General features: G+C 49.3%; 1 protein-coding gene across 1 annotated transcript; it reads left to right on the forward strand.

Annotated features, from left to right (window-relative positions):
• The first annotated feature begins 1,432 nt into the window (after nucleotides 1-1,432).
• Nucleotides 1,433-26,409, forward strand: LBP (lipopolysaccharide binding protein). The gene is made up of 15 exons (XM_086702174.1): nucleotides 1,433-1,610; nucleotides 3,270-3,384; nucleotides 4,503-4,631; nucleotides 8,653-8,808; nucleotides 9,645-9,708; nucleotides 13,837-13,900; nucleotides 14,535-14,626; nucleotides 15,137-15,313; nucleotides 16,889-16,948; nucleotides 18,908-19,075; nucleotides 20,359-20,426; nucleotides 21,474-21,516; nucleotides 23,512-23,575; nucleotides 24,380-24,456; nucleotides 26,040-26,409. The coding sequence occupies exons 1-15, from the start codon at nucleotides 1,487-1,489 to the stop codon at nucleotides 26,082-26,084; spliced, it is 1,446 nt and encodes a 481-aa protein (XP_086558300.1). The 5' UTR covers nucleotides 1,433-1,486; the 3' UTR covers nucleotides 26,085-26,409.

The raw sequence follows: 26,409 nt of genomic DNA on the forward strand, positions 1-26,409 counted from the left end.
CAATTACCAAGAAGCAGAGAGTGGTTAATGCTATGAGGGAGGAGGTGCAGATATTCTGGGACCTCAGAGGAGGACCTCTCTCTAATCCAGGGAAACGGGGGGGGGGGGGTTGATCAGGGAAGGCTTCCTGGAAGTGGAAGCAGAACAAAACTCACAAATATAGGATCCGTGGAGTGAGGGCGGGGGGAGGATCCTTATGTATTAAGCACAATCCCTACTATAAATTTTGTTCTCCAAAATGAAATGTTATGATCTTTACTTACTGCAGATGCAATGTAGCCCCAAGACAATAAAAATTTTGAATATCCACAAACAAAAAGATTTTCAAAACACGCAAAACCCTGCCCACCCAAACAGAGACAATTCCTCAAAACTCCTTGCTAAACATTTTCCAGACCGGCAAACGTGGGAACAGAACCTCACTCTGTGGTGTCATTGGAAACTGTCCCTCCTGAGCATCTTTCTGCATCAAGAAATAAATATACGGAATCAAGAAATACATTTACGATACATTCAAGGGAGGCATTACTTTCAATGTATGATAACTAGTTTGGCCAATCCCCTTTTGTTGGACACTCCGGCTTGGGTCCACTGCCCCCTTGCCTGTTTCATGCCGCACAGCAATGAGCATTTTGTTGCGGTGACATATGTCACGCTGACTTTGATTATGTACTTACGTTCCGGAAGTGGCACTGCGGGTTACCAGGAATGCAAGCGTTTAGAGATTTGCCAAGTTGCCTTCCAGAAAATTTTACCACCAGCAAGGTTTGAGAAAGCCCATTTTTCCGTGGGGGCGTGGGGGAAAGATTTCTTCATACCCAACCCTGTTTATTTAAAACGAGAGGATGGGGCGCCTGGGTGGCGCAGTCGGTTAAGCGTCCGACTTCAGCCAGGTCACGATCTCGCGGTCCGTGAGTTCGAGCCCCGCGTCAGGCTCTGGGCTGATGGCTCAGAGCCTGGAGCCTGTTTCCGATTCTGTGTCTCCCTCTCTCTCTGCCCCTCCCCCGTTCATGCTCTGTCTCTCTCTGTCCCAAAAATAAAAATAAAACGTTGAAAAAAAAAAAATTTAAAACGAGAGGAAAGAATTTGGGTGGTGCCCGACCTGGCTCGGACTCCCAGCTCCGCTACCTGTCAGGTGTGTGACCTTGAGGGACGGACGTGGCCTCTCTGAGCCTCGGTTTCCTAGTCTGTAACATCGGGCCTTCCTAGCAATGCATGTGGGGTCTTTCTGTGGGAAGGGTGGACGGAGATTGTCACCCAGGGTCAGGCCAACCCACCCTCTGACCCGGGACAGCAGCAACCACCTTCTAAGCATGACCCATGACCCCAGCAATGTTGCAAGCCAGTTCCAGTCTCTGTACCTCCCATTCCCGTTGCCCCGAACCGGATCCCAGGAACCCGCCCCCACTCGGGAGCCACCCCTGCCCCAGCCCTCCTGCTATATGGGAGCCGGACCCGGCCTGGGCCACTCCACTGGGAATCCAGGATGAGGGCCTTGGCCGGGGCCCTGCCCTCTCTACTGCTGAGGTTGCTGCTTACATCCTCCCCTGAGGCCCTGGGTGCCAACCCCGGCCTGGTCACCAGGATCACTGACAAGGGACTAGAGTACGGTAAGAAGCTGTGGCTGTTGGCTGGACTGGGGACCCGCTGGGCACCAGGCTGCTCTGGGAACGGTGGAGGACACCAACGGGGTGCTCTCCCTCGGGGCGGCGAGCCGAGGTCAGGCCTTGTCACCCGCCTGCTGTGCCACTCGGGCGCGTTATTTGTCTGAGCCAGGGGTCTCCCCACTAGCCAACAGGGATAAGGATTTAGAGCAAGCAGTTGATTTGGGGGAGGATGCCAGGAAACAGCACAGGAGAGTGGGAACGTGAGATGAGAGAGGAAAGGCAGCCGGGGGACCGGAGAGGTGACTGGGACAAGTCCCCTGGAAGGTTCTTGGTAGAGCTTGGAAACCTCTGTCTGAAATCCAGAAGTCAGAATGGCGGTTGCCTCCAGAGAAAGACAGTGACCCGGAGGGGACGGGAGGGAGCCCGCCGGGTGCTGGGAATGTGCTCTGGGTGGTGGTTACACGCGTATAGGAACATTGAAGAATTACCCGGCAATGCCTTGCATCTATGTCATAGCTCACTCTTAAAAGAATGAGAAGTAGGACTGCTTTGCTGAAGCCAAGCGTCAAAATTAACCCATCCAAGGGCCAGGGTGCTGAGGTATTTATACACCAGTCCCCACAGTCACCGCACGGCTGTCCTCACATCCATGGAGCCTCAATTGCCTTTTCTGTTAAATGGGGTGATAATGTTCCCTCAGGCAGGGCTGTCGGGAGACGAGAAAAGGAAATCAGGGAAGGCTTCTTGGAGGAGGTTGGGGGGGGCACAAAAGGTGAGTGGGAATTAACCAGGGACGAGGGGTAGCATTCTGGCAGAAGGCCCGGCACACGCACTCACTAGAGACAGGGGTGCAGCTGGAAAAAGGGAAGACCACTGGTCCTCTGTGCACACATGCCGTCCTTGAGGACAGAACCCTGGGTCCCTCGTGTACCCGAGCAAAGGGGCCTGGTAAATGCTGTGTGTTTTGAAACCCTAAGTCAGGCAAAATTTGCCTTTGGTTCCTTTCCGCTGTGTGAATGTATCATGTTTACTTAGGCCAATCGTCTAGAGTTGGACATTTTGGTCCTTTCCATATTTTTAGAACATAAACCCTGCTTTGCTGCTCCGGGGCCTTTCCTGAGCACCTGCTATGTGCACCACACCCCAAGCTAGGAGTGCTTGTTGTCTGCCCCCGGCCCCTCTTTGCTCTGCAAGGATCTCCTGTAATCCTCATGCCAGCTCCGAGAAGAGAGTTCTGTTACCATTGCCGTGGAGAAAGTGAAGGCTGAAGGCTTGCTCAAGGTCAGCCAGGTAGAAAGACATCAATGCCGGGATTCCGTCCCTAAGTCTTTACATCTAGCACAGGCTAGATGCCGGGAAGGACAGGACAGAGGACCACCCACCCACACCCACAGCACTCCTCCCTTGGTGGGGTTGCTGACAAAGACACTGTTTCCTCACCCATCAGCTGGGCACCCACGTAACAGCACCACGTGAAACGGGGTGATGCTCCTGTTTCCTGAAGTCACGTGGTACGCAACAGGGGCTCAACATTCTGTAACTGTCATTAATACTTACAAGGAAGTCGGCCTGTCTCCCTAGAGCAAGTGGGAGCCACTGAAGGGTTTAGAGGGGAGGCAGGCAGGCAGGCCAGGCTGACTCATAGCTTTTTCCTGTCCACAGTGGCCCACGAGGGATTGGTGACCCTGCGGGAGGAACTGCTCGGAATCACGCTGCCTGACTTCACCGGGGACTTCAAGATCAAGCCCTTCGGCCGTGGGCGCTACGAGTTCCATAGGTGGGACCTTCCTTCTGCAGGGGCCCTGAGAGGGTGGGGAGGGGTGGGGGTCAGCAGGGGAAAGAGAACCCCAGAACCTCCCTGGGGCAGCAGTGGGAGAGTTCATTGCAGCATTCAGAGGGAGGTCCTGGGGAGGAGTTGTGTTCCTCCATTCATTCATTCATCCAATAAATATCAAAGAAGACCCACCAGCTGTGTGACCTGAGCCTCAGTTCCCTTATCTATAAAATGGGGATGACACTGTGATAATCTAGGCTCCAGTCTGGCCCCTGGATGTAGTCTGGAAGGGAAAATAGACCTTAAACTTTAAAGACATTAGCCCAGCTCTTAGAGCTGAGGGTTGTACATCCGGGGGAGTCAAGGAAGGCTTCCCAGAGGAGCCGGCATTGGAGCTGAGCCTTCAGAGGATCGTTAGACATGAGCAGCTGATGCCAAAAAAGGGCATGAAATGCTTGTTGAGGCACAGCCAATGGAGGAGGGCAATCCAGTCACAGCTCATCACCCCCTCCCTGCCCGCTACCACTGATGGCTTCATTCTTTCTTTCTTTTATTCAGTCCATCAGCAAACATTTATTGAGCACCTACTATATGCCGGACAAATAAAATGAAACGACCATTGTTTTCCCACTGACGGCCCCACGATATGTGTCCTCTTGGTTTGCTTCTCCCAGCACTCTGTGTCTTTTCTTGAGGCTGGCCCCAGCCTTCCCTGGATCTGATCCCTCAACCCGGATCTGTCAAGGGAGCTGCAAAATGCAAAGGGGTGTGCCTGTGGGCCCAATTCCAGATCCTACCCAGGACCATGAGATTCATGGGCTCTGATCCCAGCTGCGTGACTTTGGGCAAGTGCGGCCCTTTCAAGAGGTTCTATTTCCCCCTCTGTAACAAGGGAACGAGGACAGTGCTGTCCCCTTTGAGAGGCCTAAGTGACATAAGGGATGGAACACGCTTAGCATGGCCGCACAGTCAGGGGGAGCCACACGCCTGCCCGAAGCAGGCTCTGCCCGCCAAGTCCCTGTGGGGCGGGGGTAGGGGGTGGTGGAGGTCGGAGCAAGAGCCCTGCTGAGGAGGGACCCAAGCTGGGGCTGACATGGCACTCCGTGCCTCTCTTTCCTCAGCCTGCAGATTCACAGCTGTGAGCTGCCTGGCTCCACTCTGACACCCCTTCCCGGCCAGGGCCTGAGTTTCACCATCTCTGACTCCTTCATCAGAGTCCAGAGCGAATGGAAGTTGCGCAAATCTTTCGTGTAAGTAGACTCTGCTCCCAGGCTCTTGGGACCTTGGCCTTGGTCTTTCTCCCATCCTTCTTGGGTCCAAGGTATTCCCGGCTCATCAGAAAGGCCACTCGGTAGATGAAAGGAGCCCACAGGGGCCTGAGCCCTGGCTCTTGGTTAAGACTTAAGCTTTCCTGGTGGGGTTATGGGCGAGCTGAATGAGAGAATGCTGTTTCTTTTCGGTTTGCTTTCCCCAGGAGCAGACCCCAAGGCTAGAATTCAAGTGCAAGAACTTTACCTGGGAAATGACCAAAGGAAGCCGTCCGTGGGGGTGGAGAAGGGAGGCAGGGAGGGAAGGAAGTCAGCCTGGCAGCTGATGGGAGTTCAGCCCTCCTGGGGACTTCTGGAAGCCATGCAGGCAGAGCAAACCTCTGAGTTTCCCCAACTCAGCCATTATGACCCCTTCTTCCTTATTTGCTGTTGATCAAGGGCAGCTCCCAGGGGCACAAAATCTCTGGCTCTTTGAACTGTTCTCTGACCTCCAAGGTCCTTGGATGGAAGGTGGATGAGTCTACTTGGGCTGCCGTAATGAAATAGCACAGACTAGGTGGCTTAAACAACCCTTCCGGAGGCCGGAAGTCCAAGATCAAGGTGTCAGCAGGCCTACTTTCTCCCGGGGCCTCTCTCCTTAGCTTGCAGACGGTGACCCTCTGGCTGTGTCCTCACATGGTGGTCCCTCTGTGTGCAGGCACCCCGGGTGTCCCTCTGTGTCCTCTTTTCAGTGTGTGCTTTTCCTATGAACACACCAGTCACATCGGATTCGGGCCCACCCTAATGGCCTCATTTTTTTTTTTTTTAAGTTTATTTTTTTTTAAGTAATCTCTACACCCAACATGGGGCTGGAACTCACAACCCTTAGATCCAGAGCTGCACGCTCCACGGACTGAATCAGTCAAGCATCCCCCTAATGGCTTCATTTTAATATCATCACCTCTTCAAAGGCTCTGTCTCAAATGTAGTCACATTCCGAGGTCCTGGGATTCAAGCCTTCAACATTTGAATTTGGGGTGGGGACACACAATTCAGCCCATAACAGGGAGGTTGACCAGTCTCTTCTGGATGACCTGACTGTATTGATACTTTAGACCTGCGCTGTCCAATATGGTAGCTTCTAGCCACGTGTCTTTCCAGAGTACCTGAAAAACAGCCAAGGGCGCCTGGGTAGTTCTGTCGGTTGGGCGTCTGACTCTTGGTTTGGGCTCAGGTCATGATCTCACAGTTTCGTGAGTTTGAGCCCCGCACCGGGCTCTGCGCTGGCCAGGAGGCTGCTTGGGATTCTCTGTCTCCCTCTCTCTCCGCCCCACCCCCACTCGCACTGTCTCTGTCTCTCAAAATAAATAAGTAAACTTTTAAAAAAGAAGAAGAGGGGCGCCTGGGTGGCGCAGTCGGTTGAGCGTCCGACTTCAGCCAGGTCACGATCTCGCGGTCCGTGAGTTCGAGCCCCGCGTCGGGCTCTGGGCTGATGGTTCAGAGCCTGGAGCATGTTTCGGATTCTGTGTCTCCCTCTCTCTCTGCCCCTCCCCCGTTCATGCTCTGTCTCTCTCTGTCCGAAAAATAAATAAATGTTGAAAAAAAAAATTTTAAAAAGAAGAAGAAGAAAAGAAAAGCGGCTGGTACCAGTTGAGATCTGCTGTAAGTGTGAAACACCAGATTTGAGGATTCGGTACAAGAAAGAACATAAGAAATCCCATGAATGATTTTTATGTTGTCATATGTTGAAATGATAATATATGCTGTTAAAATTAATTTTAGCTCTTTCATTTTGCCTTTTTAAATGTGGCTACTAGAAATGTTTTAATTAGGGGCGCCTGGGTGGCGCAGTCGGTTGAGCGTCCGACTTCAGCCAGGTCACGATCTTCGCGGTCCGTGAGTTCGAGCCCCGCGTCGGGCTCTGGGCTGATGGCTCAGAGCCTGGAGCCTGTTTCCGATTCTGTGTCTCCCTCTCTCTCTGCCCCTCCCCCGTTCATGCTCTGTCTCTCTCTGTCCCAAAAATAAGTAAACGTTGAAAAAAAAAATTAAAAAAAAAAAAAAAAAAAAGAAATGTTTTAATTACCTACGGGACTCACATTATATTTCTATTGGGCAGCGGGGCTTTAGAAAGACGCTCAGTCGACAAGTCACATTTCTTCACTTCCATGAAAGGAATCGAGCCGTGCTCTTCTGTCCTGGCTTTGTTCAGTTAAAGATCTCAAAGATCTTTCTGTATGAGCATATGAAAATCTACCCCATTCTTTTTTTTTTTTTTTTTTTACCTTTTCTAATGTACTATTTTTTGAGGTGAAATTCGCATAGCGTACAAGTAACCATTTTAAAGTGAACAATCCAGTGACATTTGGTACATTCACAACGTTGTGCCACCACCACCTCCATCTAGTTCCAGAACGTTTTCATCCCCCCACGAGATGAACTCCAGACCCATTAAGCAATCACGGCCCATTGCCTCCTCCCCCGGCCCCAGGCAACCACCAATCTGAACTAGATCTCTATGGTTTGCCTACTGGGGACATTTCATACAATTGGAATGATATCGACATGGGACATTTTGTATCTGGCATATATTATCATCATGTTTTTGAGGTTTGTCCACAACATAGCATGCGTCAGTCCTTTATTCCTTTTTTAAAATGTTTTTAATGTTTTTTTTACTTTTGAGAGAGAGAGATAGCACACGAGGTGGAGGGGCAGAGAGAGAGGGAGACACAGAACCCGAAACAGGCTCCAGGCTCTGAGCTGTCAGCACAGAGCCCGACACGGGGCTCCAACCCACGGACCGCGAGATCATGATCTGAGCCGAAGTTGGACGCTCAACCGACTGAGCCCCCCAGGCAGCCCAGTGCTTTCTTCCTTTTTATTGATGAGTACTATTTCATTGTATAGAGAGACCACATTAGCCCTCATTCTTTTTAAAGGCCGCATGGCATAGATGCCCACGGCTTGTTGAACCTGTGCCCCACCAGTTGACATTTAGATTGTTCATCACCTCCTGCTATTACCCATGATGCTTCTGTGAGCTGCCCCACGCATATAAATTGGCAGGAAGAGCCACAGAGTAAAGTTCTAGAAACAAAATCTCTAGGCCAAAGATTGCGTGTGTTAGGATGGATCCCACCAGTCTATATTCCAGATATGCTCTCCCAACCACGGTGTCTGGGACTTCTGTTTACCCGTTACCTTCACAAGCTTCAAAAACGTTCACCAATCTGATAGGTAAAAACTGGCATCATTTTATTTTCATTTTTAATAACTTTTCATATGCTTATTTGCAGTTGAACTTCCTGTTTGATATCTTTGATCCCTTTTTTCTTCTCTTGGGTTGTTTTGTCCTTTCCTTATTAATTTGTATAAGCCTGTTCTTTGCGGATTAAGGAAATTAGCTCATATGTTACGGAAATTAGCTCTTCGGCTGGCTCACCATGCGATTTTTTTTTTTTTTTTTTTTTTTACTTTGAACACGGAAGGTTTTTTTGTTCACTGAAGTTTTAATTTTCTATGCTGGCCAGTTTATTAACCATTTCCTTTATGGCTTTTGAGACTTGGATCCTACCTAGAAAGGCTTTTGCCCACTCCTTCCCATAAATAACTAGACCCAGTCTTTCTTCCTGATCATTTGTGGTCTTATTTGTAATAAATCTTTACTTTGTAATAATTTTTGTAATTAAAGTTTTGATCCAGCTCCATTTATTTTGGGGTAAGAATTGGGCTTCCATGGGGCGCCTGGGTGGCGCAGTCGGTTGAGCGTCCGGCTTCAGCCAGGTCACGATCTCGCGGTCCGTGAGTTCAAGCCCCGCGTCGGGCTCTGGGCTGATGGCTCAGAGCCTGGAGCCTGTTTCCGATTCTGTGTCTCCCTCTCTCTCTGCCCCTCGCCCGTTCATGCTCTGTCTCTCTCTGTCCCAAAAATAAATAAACGTTGAAAGAATTGGGCTTCCTATTTCCCCCCCAGATGGTGGCTGATTTTCGTCTAGGAATCAATGACTGCTTCTCTCATTTCCTCCAGGAAACTACACGGCTCCCTTGATGTGGAGGTCAAGGGCATTACCATTTCAGTCAACCTTCTCTTGGGCAGAGAGCTCTCTGGGAGGCCCACCGTCAGTGCCACCAGCTGCAGCAGCCACATTCAAGATGTGGAGGTGGACGTGTCGGGAGATTTGGGGTAGGTCACCATGGGGACCCTGGCCAACTTGATCCCTGGGTGCAGCCCGAGATCCACCCAGCCCGAAGCCTGGCCTCTGATAAGCATAAGTGTCCAGGCGTCATGCACGGGCACATCACAGGCACTTAGAGGTCATTCCTTGGAGGACCCTGCTGAGATGAACAGAGGTAGTTTCAAGCCAGGAATGCTGGTGGGGACCACCATCAAGGGAGTGAAATCTGATTATTGGAAGAACACAAGGGCCTTTGGCCAAAGGAGAGGGTGCGGACAACATACAAGTGCTTGAGTACATCTCTTTGAGTCTCAGTTTCCTTGTTTAGAAATATATGGATTCTCGGGGCGCCTGGGTGGCGCAGTCGGTTAAGTGTCCGACTTCAGCCAGGTCACGATCTCGCGGTCCGTGAGTTCGAGCCCCGCGTCAGGCTCTGGGCTGATGGCTCGGAGCCTGGAGCCTGTTTCCGATTCTGTGTCTCCCTCTCTCTCTCTGCCCCTCCCCCGTTCATGCTCTGTCTCTCTCTGTCCCAAACATAAATAAAAAACGTTGAAAAAAAAAATTTAAAAAAAAAAGAAATATATGGATTCTCAAGCCTCTCCTCCAAATCTACTGAACCTGATCGGGGTGCAGCAGGGGGCTGGGAGACCAGATGTGCTGAATCAGTGAACGTACTGGGAGCTGGGGACTCTGGATTTTCATCCTGTCCAGAATTCTGTCACACAGCAGGGCACCAAGACGGGTTGAGAGGGCTCTGTTGGAGACTGGCCTGGCCCCCCTGCTGCCTCACTGCCCCTGCATTCGGCGGAACACAGCTGACCATCCTTTGTGCTCCTCTCCCCAGGTGGCTGTTGAATCTCTTCGACAACCAGATTGAGTCCAAGTTACGCAAAGCGTTGGAAAACAAGGTAGGAATGTCCACGCGGCTGGTATCCCACCGTGCCATGCAAGGGTGAGGTGTGATTCCTCACCGACTTCTGGTCCTAGATGGTCAGGAGGGCTGGCCCAGACATACTTAAGCCCAAGGCCCAGAAAGGACAAATCACTTGGAGCCAGTGTGCAGTCAGGCTGGGGCAAAATGTGGGTCTCTGGACTCCAAGTGGGTGTGGTCAGGCAGAGAATGGTAAGAAGTTCAGCCAATGGTAAAACAGCAGGGACCAAACAGAGACTCCTCCCCTTCTCTCTGCTTGACCTTGCTCAGAGCGTGCTCCCCCCCACCCTCACTGCCCTGCACTCCATAAGGCCAAAAAGGAAATTAACATTTAGGTGCCTGCAGACAGCAGGCAGGAAACTTGGGGAACGTGAGAACCGGGTGTTCATGAGCCCCTGCCTTGGACGGGAAGGCAGCCACAGAGTGTCGGTTTTTCCCATTAAAAAAAAAAAAAAAAAAAAAAAAAATTACGTGAAATCTCCAAATTTTGAAACCTCTGGCTAAAACAAAGAGGTTTCACGTTAAACACTAATTTATCCCCAAAATTCCTGAGGTGTTATGAATGTGGAGCTGTGTCTGTAGCAACGATTGTGCTTGAGAAGGGAGAAAGTAATGAAGGAGGAAAGAGGAAAACACAGACACACACACACACACACACACACACACACACACACACACTCACACTCCACTTGGTCCAACGTCTGGTCTTGTTTCATAAGTTTATTTATTTATTTTGAAAGAAGGAGAGCACAGGAGGGGCAGAGAGAGAGAGGGACAGAGAGAATCCTAGGCAGGTTCTGCATTGTCATTGCGGAGCCCGATGCGACGCTCGAACCCACGAACTATGAGATCATGCCCTGAGCCGAAATCAAGAGTTGGCCACTTAACCAACTGAGCCATCCAGGTGCCCCTGGTCTTGTTTTGAGTGCCCCCTGGTGGTTGAAGCGGGAATAGCAGACAGACCCCACAGATGGGAATGGCAAACTGGATTCTGTTCCTTTCCTTTTTCTGGAGTCCTGGGGTGTAGGTGAGCTGGGGACATATGCTAACCTCCTTCTTGTGCGCCCCATTTCCACGATGCCATGGCTTTCTGAATAGGACACAGTATTCTTCCGCAGTGTGGGTGCAAATAATGACTAGTAATATTATATAATATAGTAATATATTACAAGTAGCATTGATATAATAATTGTCATGGTAATTTATTAATTGTTGTTTTGATCAGTTAATATAATGTGAACCGAATATATCACTGTATAATTATTCTTTTTTTAAATTTTTTTAAACATTTATTCATTTTTGAGAGAGGGAAAGACAGAGACAGAGCATGAGTGGGGGAGGGGCAGAGACAGAGGGAGACACAGAATCCGAAGCAGGATCCACGCTCCAAGCTGTCAGCACAGAGCCCGACGCGGGGCTCGAACTCACAAACTGTGAGATCATGACCTGAGCTGAAGACGCTTAACTGACTGAGCCACACAGGCGCCCCTAATTATTCTTATTTATAGCAAATGCAGCTATTTATTGAGCCTGTGGTTTGGCCAGAAGTAGTGTGCTAAGCACTGAACCATTGATATGCCATTGAGTCCCAACCACAACCTTTGAAGAAGGTGCTGTTTTCTACATTTGATAGAAGAGGCTCGGGGCGCCTGGGTGGCGCAGTCGGTTAAGCGTCCGACTTCAGCCAGGTCACGATCTCGCGGTCCGTGAGTTCGAGCCCCGCGTCAGGCTCTGGGCTGATGGCTCAGAACCTGGAGCCTGTTTCCGATTCTGTGTCTCCCTCTCTCTCTGCCCCTCCCCCGTTCATGCTCTGTCTCTCTCTGTCCCAAAAATAAATAAATAAACGTTGAAAAAAAAAAATTTTTTTTTTAAAAAAAGAAGAGGCTCTGAGAGGTGGAATAACTTGCCCGGTGGTCACCTTGCTAGTGAGGAGGTAGGTTGGGTTTCGAACTTCCTAGAACATGGAGCATCTTGTACCAAAGGCCTCACAGGGGCTGGGTGTCTCATGAAAGATGGAGATCTCACCTGACCCCTGACCTTTATGGGTCTTCAGAAATCTCCTTCTTCCAGGAAAACTAAGAGCCTGATACAGGACCTTTCAAATTCCTCACTCAGGAAGGGTTATGGTATCTGACCAACAGGGTTAAGAATAAGCACTTACTGGGGTGCCTGGGTGGCTCAATCGGTTAGGCGGCCGACTTCGGCTCAGGTCATGATCTCGTGAGTTCGAGCCCCGCGTTGGGCCCTGTGCTGACGGCTCAGAGCCTGGAGCCTGTTTCAGATTCTGTGTCTCCCTCTCTCTGACCCTCCCCCGCTCATGCTCTGTCTCTCTCTGTCTCAAAATTAAATAAACGCTAAAAAAAAAAATTAACAACAACAACAACAAAGAATAAGCACTTTCTACATGTTTGCTCTCTGGGCCGTATATACGTACTGTCTCATTCCTTAGTCCCCCCAAAATCCCTGGGAAACAGGGATTGGCCTTGTCACTGGATCCTGTGTGTGAGGACTCGAAAGCAGGGAAAGATTCTTCAAAGGTCACACAGCCAGCGGGGGGACCGAACAGGATTTGAACCCAGGTTTGCTCAGCTCACGTACTACACCCTTACCCCGCCTTCCTGGGAGGCCCTACTACAGGTCTGGGCCTGAGGGCCCAAGGGCCTTTGCTCCCCCCATCGTGCAGGTCCCCTCCGGGGGGTGGGGCATCCAGGGGGGCCTTTAGGAAGGTCCGATGGGCCTTTGTCTGAAGAAAAAACAAGAAGGGCACAGGCTCCAGTGAGGCCAGCAGTGTTTCCTTGTTCCCGTGAAATCAACCATGACTATTGTTCACCACATCTTTCTTTGCTTTTTAGCAGCAACCTGATGCCAAGCTCCTCTCCCCAAACTGAGCCAGCTACAAAGGGAGGCTACGATCTCACCTCTTGCCTGCCCTGCCCCCAGCGTAGTTCCTTCCCCACAACCTTGTGCCTGATTTATGTCTGCTCACCCTTTAGCCTGCCCTTAAAATGTCACCTCTTGAAGGAAGGCACCTGCAACCCCCACACAAGGCCAGGGCCCCACCCCATGCTCTCAGAGCCCACCCCGCCATGTTCCTCTCCTTCCTCTATGCATGGATCCTTCTTTTTTTTTTTTTTTTTTTAATTTTTTTTAACGTTTATTTATCTTTGAGACAGAGAGAGACAGAGCATGAACGGGGGAGGGTCAGAGAGAGGGAGACACAGAATCCGAAACAGGCTCCGGGCTCCGAGCTGTCAGCACAGAGCTCGCTTCAGATCCCCTGTCCTCCTCTCTCTCTGCCTCTCCCCCGCTCACGTTTTCTCCCTCTCAAAACACTGAGTAAAACATTAAAACAAACAAACAAAATGAAAATAGTCTCTTGACTGATTGACAATGGACTTCGTCTTTCTTGCATAAAACATTGATCTGCCCCAAGTTCCGGCTCAGATTTCTCTAACCACAATGAGAATTCGAAGACCTTTGCAAAGCAATCCCAGTGCAGAATCCTTCTAGATTTTTATGACTTTTTTTCCTCCTAAGCTTTTTCCTGTTCACACCAAGAACTCTCTTGGTTGTCTTGGTTCTCTCAGCATTTTCTTTAAGCAGCTCACCTTTCCAAGGCATTTATCTTTGGATTTCTCCGCCACATTTCGTGGGTTTACATAATAAATAATTTGAGTGATTACAAGAGCACGTATGGCAAACTGGTTTGGGAACATACATTCCCGACGGTCTAGTTCTGCTATTCAATTCTAAATTCTGGGAGGCCAACACCTCCCAAAGGAAAGTATCTTTCGCGGCAGTATTTCAGGAAGTGCCTCCGGCCGACGTCCCCTCACCAGGCTGGGTCACGGACCACCCAGCTCAGGTGTCCAACCCCGGGAACTACTTTGAAAGATCCAGTTGGACCCTATTGAGGTCCACATGGGACCTACATGTTTTTGATCGTTGCTGTTCCCTGACGCATGGCACATGGTAAGCACTGATACGTTTTTGTAGAATCGTTGGTCAATGAGCAAATACGTGAAAGGCCATGACTAAAGCGATTAGCACGATGGCAGACCAAAGCCGGGGGACCCGCTCAGGCTTCTCCTCCCGTGTTTTGCAGATTTGCGAAAGGATCCAGAAATCGGTGGCCTCTGACCTACAGCCGTATCTCCAAACTCTGCCAGGTAGGCCGTCCCACCCGTCCCTGGGATACTCGCGCATATACATACCTCGTAAAACATTAAACGGGACAGAAACGTGGAAAGTAATCATTTTAAGTCCCCTTTTCTCCCCCAGTTTTCTCCCAAGAGGTAACCTCTGTTTAGGTTTTGTATATGCAAATTTTCTTTTGTATATGCAAATATAAATATACACATGCAGGGGCGCCTGGGTGGCTCAGTTGGTTGAGTGTCTGACTCTTGATTTCGGCTTAGGTCATGATCTCAGGGCCATGGGATTGAGCCCCGCATCGGGCTCTGTGCTGAGGGTGGAGCCTGCTTGGGATTCTCTCCTTCTGCCCACCCCCCCCCCCCCCCCCGTGCGCATGTGTGTGTGTGTGTGTGTGTGTGTGTGTGTGTAACCCTGGAACCCATTCGGGCCCCAGGCTGAGCATACTACCCTCTTCATGGCTAATCCACCAGTGGGACAATAGAACCATGTCATCTCTTTCTTGGAAAAGCAGCTCTTTGCTGTGGGGCTGGGCTGGGTAGAAGGTCTGGGGGCAGAGGGGCAAGGAGCCATGAAGAAAGTTACAAGGGTGTGGGTCAATCAGATCCCCCGTCACCTGGCTCCTGATTCCGCCCCTCTCCCGGTTCACAGTCACAACAGAGATCGACAGTTTCGCTGGCATCGATTACAGTTTAACGGAAGCCCCTCGGGCGACAGCCCAAATGCTGGACGTGATGTTTAAGGTGAGAGGCCCAGAGGAGGGGCTGGGGTGGGCTGGGCCCCAGGGTGGCATGCCCTCAGGGCCGGCCCTCACGCGGGGCCTCCTGTCTCTCTGGCTTCGGATCTGGCCCCATCTCCCCAGCGGTGCCCACTGTGTTGAGGGCAGGGCGATATGGAGTGATGGGGAGGGTTTCAAGAGCCAGAGTTCCAACAGGCATCTTACAACCCTGAGACCTTGAAAGCCACGCTCTTCCCTTCCTTCATCTTGACCACCATGCAGGTGAGGTCAATCAGACCCCGGCTAGGTGGTGTAGACGGTGGCGTAGAGGGTACTATGGGTTAATATGCCAAAGCTGGGGAGCTTGTCATTAAGGGATTCTGGACCCTTAGGAAAACGCCTTTCGTGGTAGAGTTTCAGGCAGTGACTCTCGCCAGTGCCCCCGCATCAGTCTATGCGAGCGATTGCCTAGCTCAGCTGTCCAGCTCTGAGACGGACTTTGAAAAGTTCAAATGCATCCTGTTTCTCTTTCCAGGGTGAAATTTTTAACCGCGATCGCTATTCCCCAGTCACCTTCCTTGCTCCTGTCATGAGTCTTCCTGAGGACCACAACCGAATGGTCTACTTTGCCATCTCTGATTATGTCTTCAACACAGCCAGTCGGGTTTATCACGAGGCAGGGCACCTGAACTTCTCCATCACAGATGACATGGTGAGGGTGGTGGCAGAATAGCACTCACGAGTGACAGTGTAACCTGTCCTTCTTCCTTCTTTCCTTTCTACCCTATTTACATCAGTGAAATGGGAAGCTGTCGTGAAAAAAGATTAAGACAAGGAAATATACAAATTGGCACAATTTCCCTTTTCTCTTTGGCCGCCAGAAAGCTCAAATCAAAATTCTTTCTCCCTTAGAACTGTGAAAGACTGTGGCTTCCTTGTCTGTGTTTTACTTTTGCCCCAGTCTAGACCTGTTGTTCTAATTCATATTTTCTCTCATGCTTGGTTGCGGAGGTTTAAAAACAAAACTGAAAAAAATTTTGTAAATGAGGCAGGATAATAAATACCCCGATAAATGCATATAATTACATGGAATAGGAAATTAAGACCAAGTTACAAGTAAAGTACAATTAAAGAAAACACTGTGCCCCTAAGTTGATTTTTTTTTAATAAAAAAATCTCTCTGGGAGCTTCCTTGTAGCCAAAGTGAAAAAGGTCTGTGATCTAGTGATTCATGGTAGAAAGAAAGGCAAAGTCTTCCTAGGACTTACCTTTAAAACACTTGTCTTAAATGGGACTTTTTGTCAAGAATCTTAAATTTTACCATGGATGACATCTTTAATAATTCTCAAGTTTCTTTAGTATTTCTGGGTCTCAGAAAATTATTCCTGGTCGCTTTTTGTAAAGCTGAGGCCTCGTGAACAGCGTCGGGATGATGAGGGAAGCACAGAGTGCAGGCCGGCCTGGAAGGTCCAGCCGGCTCTGATGGTAGATGGGGGCCGTGTGGCGGGTGGGGGGAGTGGCTTTTTGTCTTTTCATTGATTTCTCACACATGCACACAGGCCTTTTACTTCTGTTATCACATTTGAGTAACCCACCCTGCCTGTGGTGCGGTCCCTTTTTTTTTAGTGGATCGGATCAGAATAGCTGTGTTTGTTTTTTTTTTTTTTTCAACGTTTATTTATTTTTGGGACAGAGAGAGACAGAGCATGAACGGGGGAGGTAGGGGAGAGAGAGGGAGACACAGAATCGGAAACAGGCTCCAGGCTCCGAGCCATCAGCCCAGAGCCTGACGCGGGGCTCGAACTCAGGGACCGCGAGATCGTGACCTGGCTGAAGTCGGACGCTTAACCGACTGCGCCACCCAGGCGCCCCAGAATAGCTGTGTTTTATAATAGTTATGCTGGGCCTTGGGCTAGGTGCGTTGTTCACACTGTCCCATTTAGCCCTCACAATGACCTGATAAGCAGGGACTACTATTATCCCCATGCTACAGATGAGGAAGTTGAGGCTCAGAGAGGTGAAGGGAATGGCGTGAGACCACACAGTAACAAAGCCGGGAACCATACCTATAACATCTTTGTGACGGCAGATCGCACCCTCACTCAGGACACCGCATGTCACCTGTGTCCCAAGGAGAGCAGCGGGGACCCCGGCGACTGTTGCCATAGTAACACAGGCAGTCAAGAAACTACCGTCTTGAACATCTCCCCCCCCCCCGCCACACCTCCTTATTCTTACACCTTCAGCTCCAGCGGGAGGACCCTAAAACCGTGTCTCTTTGCTGCAGGTTCCTTCTGGCTCTACTATCCGGCTGACCACCAAGTCCTTCCGCCCCTTCGCGCCCCGGGTAAGCCTTCTCTCAGCCCTGGGCAGGTGCAGGCCAGGCCCACTAGCCTCCAGGGGTTTCTCTAAAACCTCGGTGCTACTCTCAGCTGACCAAGGCCAGCAGTGAAGCCCCCCAGCGGGGGCGGTGCTTCGTTCTGGAGGCTTGGGGGCTTCTCTCCAAAGCCCAAACGACAGACGCCGGAGCCCCATGTCTCGTGGGGCCACAGGTGGCCCGGTCTTTTACCGATGGTATCTGAGAATCCCAAAGAATGCCAACACGTCCTGCCAAATGCACCCTGATTAATAACATCATTAATAATAACATCATTATTAATAACATTAATAATTACAGCGGGCACGTGAGGGACCAGGCACCCTAACAGTAAATAAGAAATTTGTTTATAACCACACTAAATTCTCATAGCTCCACATTCAAAACACATAAAAGGTTCTAGAGTGGAAAATTTTCCCATCTGCTCCTGGCCCCGAACCCCCCCGTGCCCACCCCCAGTATATATCCTTCTGGGGATGTTCCGTGTGGATCCAAACAAATGCCGTGAGTCTTTTCCATTTTTTTACACAAACAGAAACGTACCACACACGTGATTTTATACCTTCCTTTTTTGCCTTACTGGCCTGGGAGATCATTCCGTCGAGATAGATAAGGAGCTTCCTCACTCTTGTTTCCATTGGGTATCCAGCCTGCCATCCGGTGGACTTCTGTAGCTTAACCCATCTCCCCTGAGGGACCCGGGGGTTGTTTGCACTCATGGTTACATCAGTGCTGCAGGGACTATCCTCGCAACTCTGTCATCGTGGGGCTAAACCTCACTGTGCGTGGCGTCTCATCTAACCCGACAGCAATCCACCTGTCCTCTCCCCCACCTTCCCAACCCCCCCGCAAGACACAGCTCAGATAGGCAGGAGTGTTGAACAGGCCTTGGAGAAGCCTTGCAGGTGGCTGAGGGGGTTATAATGGGAAAGTTTTTAAACTTAAGGTACTGCAGTGCCTGGGTCGCATCCTTCCATAAGGTGCCCCCCCATAGGCTCCTTCTCTCCCTTGAGCTCCAGAACCGCTTATCAGGCTACCAAGTTGTCAGATTTGGAGAGCCCTCGGTGGCTCCAACATCCTTTTAGCCCTAGAAAGAGGAGCAAACTCTTCCCCTCCCACTTCCTGCTTACATCAGCCTCGACAACTCAGCCCAGCTTCTCAGTAAAGCCTTTTACCTCCCCAACCTTCTAAATATCTCCCTTTTACTGTAGGATGCAGGTTTTATATTTGCATAACAAAAAAGGCTCACAGGGACTGTTGTTCTTTCCCCTAAAAAGGAACAAGTCTTGCCCCCCAATTAAATTCCAGTTAAACAGAAAACCGTGAGCACTGGTGAAACTGTGCCATCTAGTCTGGTCATATTTCAAAAACGGAGGGCAGGGGGGGCGGGGGTCTGGTCTCCGCGTGCACAGTTTCCCCGAGTGCAGGGAGGGCCCGAGACGCAATAGGTCTCTCACCTCACGCCCCAGGAGGGATGGGGCATGAGAAAATTGGCCCGACCTTTCTGGAGGACAGTTTGACAATACTTGTCAAGAGCTTGAAGAATATCCCTGCCCTTTGACTCAGCAATTCCACTTCTAGAAGCGTCTTCCACCCACCTCCCCAAAATAGCCAAAGGTACACACAGGGGTGATCGTTATCATGGCGAAACCTTGGAAACCACCTGCTTTTCACTGTGGTTAGATCAGTTACAGACCCACGCACAATGGACCCAGTACAGCCACAAGATACATGATGCAGACTCCAGATGTCTGATGACAGGAAAGATCTCCAGGTGACCCATTAAGAGAAAGAAGAACAGAGCATTATTTTGTGAAAATAAAATCAATCAAAAGGCATTCTCAGCTTTATCTGACTCCCTTTGGGGCGCCCTTGGCAAACTTGCATATTTCCTTCTCTTGGCATAATCTCCTCATTCTGTCCCCCCAGTTAGCCAGAATGTACCCCAACATGAACTTGGAGCTCCAGGGAACAATGGCCTCAGCCCCATTCCTGAACCTCAGCCCTGGGAATCTGTCCTTGACCCCCCAGATGGAGATTGAAGGCTTTGTGCTCCTGCCCAGCTCCGTCAGGGAGCCTGTGTTCAGGCTTGGTGTGGTAAGGTTCAAAGCCTTTGCAAATGCTGTTCCCTTTTTCTGCATGCTCTTCCCCCTACTCACCACCTGGTTAATTCCTTCAGATCTCAAATCTCACTTCTTCAGAGAGACCTTTCTTGATTACCCCTTACCCTTGACCCACCTTAGGCCCCCTGTCATTTTTTTTCCTTAAAACACCCTATTATTATAATTGCATAGCAATTATAAAGATACTTATATAGTTGTTGGCAGGTTTATTTGTTTAATGTATGTGTCTCCCACTGAGACTGGGCTATTGTTAGAAGGAAGGTGGAGGGGGTCTTTGACCTGTTTACTCTGCATCTATATCTGACCCCTGAAGATGACATTTCCCAGGCGCCCTTGAACCCTGGTTTCAGGCGAGGTCAGCCAATGGAATGTACCATCAAGAGGCTACAGGTGGGAGGAAGGAAGAAGCCAGAATATTTCTTCCTCTTTTGATTCTGGACAGAGACTCAGGCATTGACTGTTTCTCCTTGGCGGTGGCTTTCATAACCCCAATTCCTCCTTCGGTTCTTCTAGTCCTGGGGTAGAAGCAGCTTTCTGCCTTTGCTAGTCTCTGAGTCACCCCTCTAACTTTTTTTTTTGGCTTCTTGTCAATTGCATCACTTGCATAACCAATTCCCTATATTAAAGTCCCTCTGAGTTAAATATTGAGAGTGGTCTCTCCTTTCTCCTGTCCAAGAGAGAAGGGATTCTGAATCCTTTTGGGTTCCTGCCCACCGGATGGAGAACTTTGCTCTCTTGTTTTAGATCTGAAACTCAACCACACAGATTTCTGGAAGGGTAATTGCTTCTAGATGCTGTATCTGCAGTTTGATATTATTGTTACAATTATCAAATTTGTTGTTTAATGGATTGTACATTTAATATGTTGTATATATTGTAAACTAAAACAAAATTTTATCATTATTATTTTTTATTATTGTCACCACTAGGGCTGATTCTTAGCCCTGAGATAGCTAAAAGCGATCCCTTTAGAGATATCCAGGGACAGGCACCCTACACCTTCTCGCGGTAGTCTGTTCATAGTTTAAACGCGTTCATAGTCAGCAATTTCAAGTAAAAAATGTTCAAGTCCAAGTTCAAACATTTATCGAGTACCTGTGATGAGCCTTCTAGGAGCCTGCAGTCTAGTGGACAAGTTCCTGCTTTAACTTGCTCAGCTGTTTGTTTATGGGAAACAGTTGGTACTAATAGGTATCCTTCCCATAGGGGACAACCTTTCTCATATAAAAACCTGTTTTCTTCTACTGGAATTCCCAGACTACCAATGTGTCTGCCATGTTGACCTTCAACACCAGCAAGATCACTGGGGCCCTGAAGCCAGGAAAGTAAGTCAGCCTCCCGCCCACATGGGGACACTCAACTAGGCTTCGTCCATCTGGACCCTCTAGCTGATTCCCTGTAGCTGGGGATGGGACTGTGAGCAGAGCCTCCGCTCAACGTTGGGGCCCACGACTGTGGAAGGAAACTTAAATTTTACATGAGTTGTTGCCCCATGGGTCCTGCCTCCATAAACTTCCTTCCCACCTAATCCCCATTACTTCCAAATTTCTAAACAATTTTTGAAAAAAATTTTTTTTTTAAAAATGGGGCGCCTAGGGGCGCCTGGGTGGCGCAGTCGGTTAAGCGTCCGACTTCAGCCAGGTCACGATCTCGTGGTCCGGGAGTTCGAGCCCCGCGTCAGGCTCTGGGCTGATGGCTCAGAGCCTGGAGCCTGTTTCCGATTCTGTGTCTCCCTCTCTCTCTGCCCCTCCCCCGTTCATGCTCTGTCTCTCTCTGTCCCAAAAATAAAAATAAACGCTGAAAAAAAAAAAAATTAAAAAAAAAAAAAAAAAAAATGGGGCGCCTGGGTGGCTCAGTCAGTTGAGTGCCCAGCTTCGACTCAGGTCATGATCTGTGGTTTGTGCATTCGAGCCCCACGTCCAACTCTGTGCTGACAGCTCAGAGCCGGAAGCCTGCTTCAGATTCTGTGTGTATCTCTCTCCGCCCCTCCCCTGCTCACACTCCGTCTCTCTCTCTCTCTCTCTCAAAACTGAATAAACGTTAAAAAAGTAATAGTAAATAAAGAATTAACTAATACTGCTTTTGTTTAGCCTGTGAATTTTAAACATCAGCTCTGTTGACTTTCTAATATCAGATGAAGATTGAGTTCCTCTACACGACCCATCTCCCCTCTGCAAGCCTTCACAATAAGGGGGTATCACAATAAGGGGGTTTTGTTATTTAATTGTCTTTTTCAGTCCCATTCTTACCCCATCCTTGGCTCTCTGTCTTCTCAAGCTAGTGCCTCCTTTCTGGGGACCCCCACATCACTTGAGTGGAAATTCCCATGGGCATAATGACCACATCTCTGAGTCTTCTCGGATTTGTTACAGGGTGCAAGTGGAACTGAAAGAATCTAAAGTTGGAGTATTCAATGTAAGTTCTTATTGTTTTTATTGATGAAATGTTTAAGGTATCAGTTAATTTCGTGCATTTACTAAGCAATGCTATGGCACCCATTAGTAGAAAATAGAAGAATTAGGGGCGCCTGGGGGGCTCAGTCGGTTGAGCGTCCGACTTCGGCTCAGGTCACGATCTCGCGGTCCGTGAGTTCGAGCCCCGCGTCGGGCTCTGTGCTGACGGCTCAGAGCCTGGAGCCTGTTTCGGATTCTGTGTCTCCCTCTCTCTCTGCCCCTCTCCTGCTCATGCTCTGTCTCTCTCTGTCTCAAAAATAAATAAATAAATAAATAAATAAATAAATAAATAAAATTTTTTCAATATAAAAAAAAAATAAAATAGAAAAATTAGAAGAGCTGCTTTCTGCCCTAGAAAAGGGTAGAAGTTCTCGAAGACTTGAAACATAGGGCCAAGGAGCAGTTACATCCCAATACAAGATATCGGGTGCTAGCTCTCATTGGATTAATCTGAATCACGTGGCCGTTCTTTAGACACTCACTGTGGTTAAAAACTGGACAAGGCCGATTGACCAAACAGGGGTTTCATCTGGACTCCTGGGGCCAGGATGTGGGGTCTCAAACCGTACGGACTGAGCCTGGAAAGGAGGGGTCCCCGGGGGAAAATAGCTCCATTATTAAAACCAGAGGAATGGATTGTGGGGCAGGCTAACCCAAGAGGTGATTCCACAAGGAGGAACAAACAGTGAAATAGATGGCCCCATATTGAAGGAAGAAAGACCGTGGGAACATCAGTATGGGAAGAAGTAATCAGGGAAAAGTCTGTGACAAGAGGGAAGACAGGATGACGGCAGTTCCTCCTCAGGCCAAGCAGGAGATGGATAGACTTTAACTTGCAAACACCATCCCGCCCTCACTGGCCCCTCTGGCCAGCCACCCCCTGCCTTCTGCTGCCCAGACCTTCCCTTACGAACTTACCAAGTAGAAACAAGCACATAAACCGTGGGGAGAGATGCTACCCCCAAGGATCCCAAACGATGACCTCTTTCCATAACAAAGGAGGAAGGGAATAATGACATGTTAATATTGCTTCTGTGCGTGGCATGAAAAAGTGTTCCATGAGGTGGGGCGCCTGGGTGATTCAGTCAGTTAAGCGACCAACTCTGGCTCAGGTCATGATCTCATGGTTCATGGGTTGGAGCCCCGCGTCGGGCTCTGTGCTGACAGCTCAGAGCCCGGAGCCTGCTTCTCATTCTGTCTCCCTCACTCTCTGCTCCTCCCCTGCTCATGCTCTGTTTCTCTCTCTCCCTCTCCCTCTCTCTCAAAAATAAATAAACATTAAAAAAATTAAAAATGTTCTATGAAGTGAACCGTCAAATGTAAAGATTCACAAAAAGTCATCTTACCAGAACAGAGGATGTAGAAAGCAAGAATGATAGAATCAGATAAATTCAGGTTCAAATGTGGCCCCTGCTGCTCAGTTTCTGAAAGTCACTTTCATTCTGTGGGTCTCGGTTTTCCTGTCTGTGAAATGGGGGCAGTAATATCAACTCCAAAGGGTTATTGTGAAGATTGAATCAGATGTGTACGTCATGCTCTGAGCCCTATACCGGGCACACGGTGAATGTTAAAAGTTGGGTTTCATAACTTTCGTTTTGAAATTTTTTCCAAAAAAAAAAAAATTCATTCAGGAAAACATTCGGTGAAGGAAAAATTAAATTGTAAAAAAAAAGAAAGAAAGAAAATTAATACTAAAGATAAGGCTAAGCCAAACCCTGATGTTCTTTCTGAGGAAGGACAGTTGGGTGTGTAATCTTTCAAATGTTTCTATCCGTCTGCACGCACGTAAATGTGCATCTCAAGATAGTTTTATCTCATAAAATAGTAGCATGATGTAGCCATCTATCTGAAATTTGCTTTTTTTCCGTCTTTTTTGCCATGGCAGCACGTAGAGAATTAGCTGAGCCCAGGCAAAATGGCGCGTGGTCACAGTTGTATCTCTCCTGTTCTCCACCAGGTGGAGCTGTTGGAGGCGCTGCTCAACTACCACATTCTCAACACCCTCTACCCTCGGGTCAACGGTAAGAATCACTATGGATTTTTCCAAATCAAGGACAATACTCTTTGGGGGGAAAGGAGCTGGACTTGGAGATGGGAAACAGGGCTCTCCTGCAGGTTGAGTGACCTTGGACTAGTCATTTCTCCTCTGAGCTTCAGCGGCCCGTCTGTGAGATGGGCCTATTGGAGGTGGCCTCATCTCCCTCCAAGGCTCTAGCGAAATTTGGACACTGAGGCAGCTCTTTGGAGCACAGGAAACCTCCTCCTGAGAGAGAAGGAGGGGCCCACAGAAGTGCCCCCTACACCCCGAAATGGCTGGCAAAAGACAGAGGACCAAGTTAATACAGAGGGCACGAGGTGGCCCATCTCTGAATTTTCCAGTCGGTTGCCAACTCCCTAATCAGAAAATAAGGCATAAAGCCCTAAACACTGTTTCCACAAGGACCTGCTTCATTTGGCTGCGACAGAGGGCAGGACAGGGGCGGAGGGCAGAGAGCAGGTGCCCACTAGCTTCTTCGCATGAGCGTGTGCTGCCCCATCCCGGCCACTCCTCCCATACGGCACCGTGGCTGGTATTTCAGGCTCCTATAGCAGCCTGCCTGGGTTGACATTCCAGCTCTGCCAGTTTCTGACCTCGCACAGGTTCCTTGGCCACTCTGTGCCTCAATTTCCTTATCGGTGAAATGGAAATAATAGTCTTATCTACCTCATAATCTTTGGTGATAATTAAATGGGAACATACCGTGTATAGAGTTGGCAGAGAGGAACTTACCTTACAATTGTTGTTTATTAACAAATCTCTCTCAATGTTATGCCTCAACCTCCAGAGAAGTTGGCAGAAGGCTTCCCCCTCCCTCTGCTGAAGCGCATTCAGCTCTATGACCCTGTTCTCGAGATCCACAAGGTCAGTGGGCTCAGGTGGGCTTTTGAGGTTTTGGGGCAGGGGGGGTGATTAGTTTTCCAAGTTCAGGGGCCATAGCTCAGTGGGTCGGAGCCAGCCCAGCCTTACAGCTCAGAAGGCCTGGATTGGGGAGGGATGCCCCGGGCATGGCTAGATGCCGTGCAGTGATCGACGTGTCCTTCAGAGGTGGTACCCCTACCGGGGCAAGAGGCATTTGACACGGTCTGTTGTCCCCACTGCCTCCCACCCCCTCCCACCATGGGGAACTTCAAGACCGGCTCATTTTGAAAACACTGCCATGGCAACAGCCCAGGTTATGAAAGCCATTTGTAAGCTTTGAACATTTCTTCTAAATTCTTAAGCGGAGGGACGTTATTATTAATATAGGTTTGATGTGCTCCCCCTCATAGACCATCACCCCATACTCCACCCCCCCACAGTTACTCGCGGACCGCGAGATCATGACCTGAGCCGAAGTCGGCCGCTTAACCGACTGAGCCACCCAGGCGCCCCTCTAGGTATTTCAAAAATGCGTTCGTTTGTTTGTTTGGGATAGTTGCACTCCTGGTGCCCAGACCCTTTTTCTTTCTTTGCTGTTTCTCTTTTTTGTTGTTGTTGTTGCAAACTAGTCCTCGGCGCTCCCATGTTAAATACCGTTCTATCCATCAGAGACCATAACCTACTGAACGATTTCGATACCAACGAACACGTCTTGATTGTTCACTCTCCTCTTCACTATGCTGTCCAAGCATGTTCTGGTCTGTCTGTGCCCACGGTTCAGGCTATCTTTTTAGAATAGCATCTGCAAGGTGGGACGACTGGGTCGGCAGCCCTGTGAGCAGCAAAGGAGATGCCAGATCGCATCTGGTCCATCGTCAATATCCAGCAAATAACAGTCACTGAAGAGAGTGAAGGGCAGCAGAGTGGTCAGGGACACTGAGACACTGACCAACTGCTATATTTGGAAAAACCAATATCCAAAGTCCTTTTGGGCCGAGAGATGCTCAACCTCCAACTCCTGCTGAGTGATTACAAGGAGTCAGACAGCTCGTTATTTAAGTCAAAACTGACAATTCACACAGCTGGCCTCAGGATGGCACGTGGGAAATCATCAGAAGATTTATTCTACACTATCATGCTCATTAGAATTTTGAGGTCATTTGTTTGACCTCCAAAGGCATGGGATGGATCACTGTGGGAGAGAATTGGACTTCTCCTGGAGTTCAGAGTTCCCGCCCCTTCGGGTGATAAAGTTACCAGGAGGTAGGAGAGTAAATCCCAGCTGCGCACAATTTTGTGTTATTCGCGAAGGAGAGAAAATTTAGGTGACACAAAGGACATTTATGAGGCCTGCCAGGAAGCAGCAGCTTGGGAAATGACAGATAAATTGCCACCTTAGAGAAGGTGGCTGGCAAAAGCTGTGCTTTATGGAGACCTTGGGGATGGAGGTACGTTCGCGATTTATGCACTGACCTGTTTCTGCCAGAGCTTGTGTTTCCCCAGACGTGGGCCTCCCTTTAAGCGGAGATACATCTTTTCGGAGTAGAGGAGGCTTTTACCATCTTGTCCTGTCTTGTCTCTCCTAGGACTTCCTGTTCCTAGGTGCCAATGTCCAGTACATGAGAGTTTGAGGGCAAGGAGACGGGGGCTTGGAGGCCACAGCTAAATCGGCAAGTTGCTTTTCCAGATGTGCAGCATATTCCCGGAGATTCTGAGAAGACGAAGATTTTTCCGTTCTCAGATCTGGGGGGAGAGGTCTGCCTGGCCCCGGCCCCCACACCGCTCCTCTTCAGCAGGTGCACCCACACCTTCTCTGACTCTGGACTTCACTTTCCCCCCAAGATTGGACCATCTTCCCCCACTGGCCTATACTATCTTTAAGGGCAGACACCATCAGGTCCCTGTGCCTGGCATGTAGTAGGTCCTCAAGAAATATTTATTGAATGGTTCAATGAA

This window comes from Puma concolor, chromosome A3, assembly GCF_028749965.1.
Source record: "Puma concolor isolate L17-30 chromosome A3, mPumCon1.1.hap2, whole genome shotgun sequence".
In the NCBI taxonomy this organism is placed as follows: Eukaryota; Metazoa; Chordata; class Mammalia; order Carnivora; family Felidae; genus Puma; species Puma concolor.

What these genes read in the sequence shown, in the direction of transcription:
- LBP (XM_086702174.1), top strand. Translation starts at nt 1,487, where the DNA reads ATGAGGGCCTTGGCCGGGGCCCTGCCCTCTCTACTGCTGAGGTTGCTG. An exon ending in TGACAAGGGACTAGAGTACG is followed by an intron (nt 1,611 to 3,269) that starts GTAAGAAGCTGT and finishes TCCTGTCCACAG; the next exon opens with TGGCCCACGAGGGATTGGTG. An exon ending in CTGTTCTCGAGATCCACAAG is followed by an intron (nt 24,457 to 26,039) that starts GTCAGTGGGCTC and finishes TGTCTCTCCTAG; the next exon opens with GACTTCCTGTTCCTAGGTGC.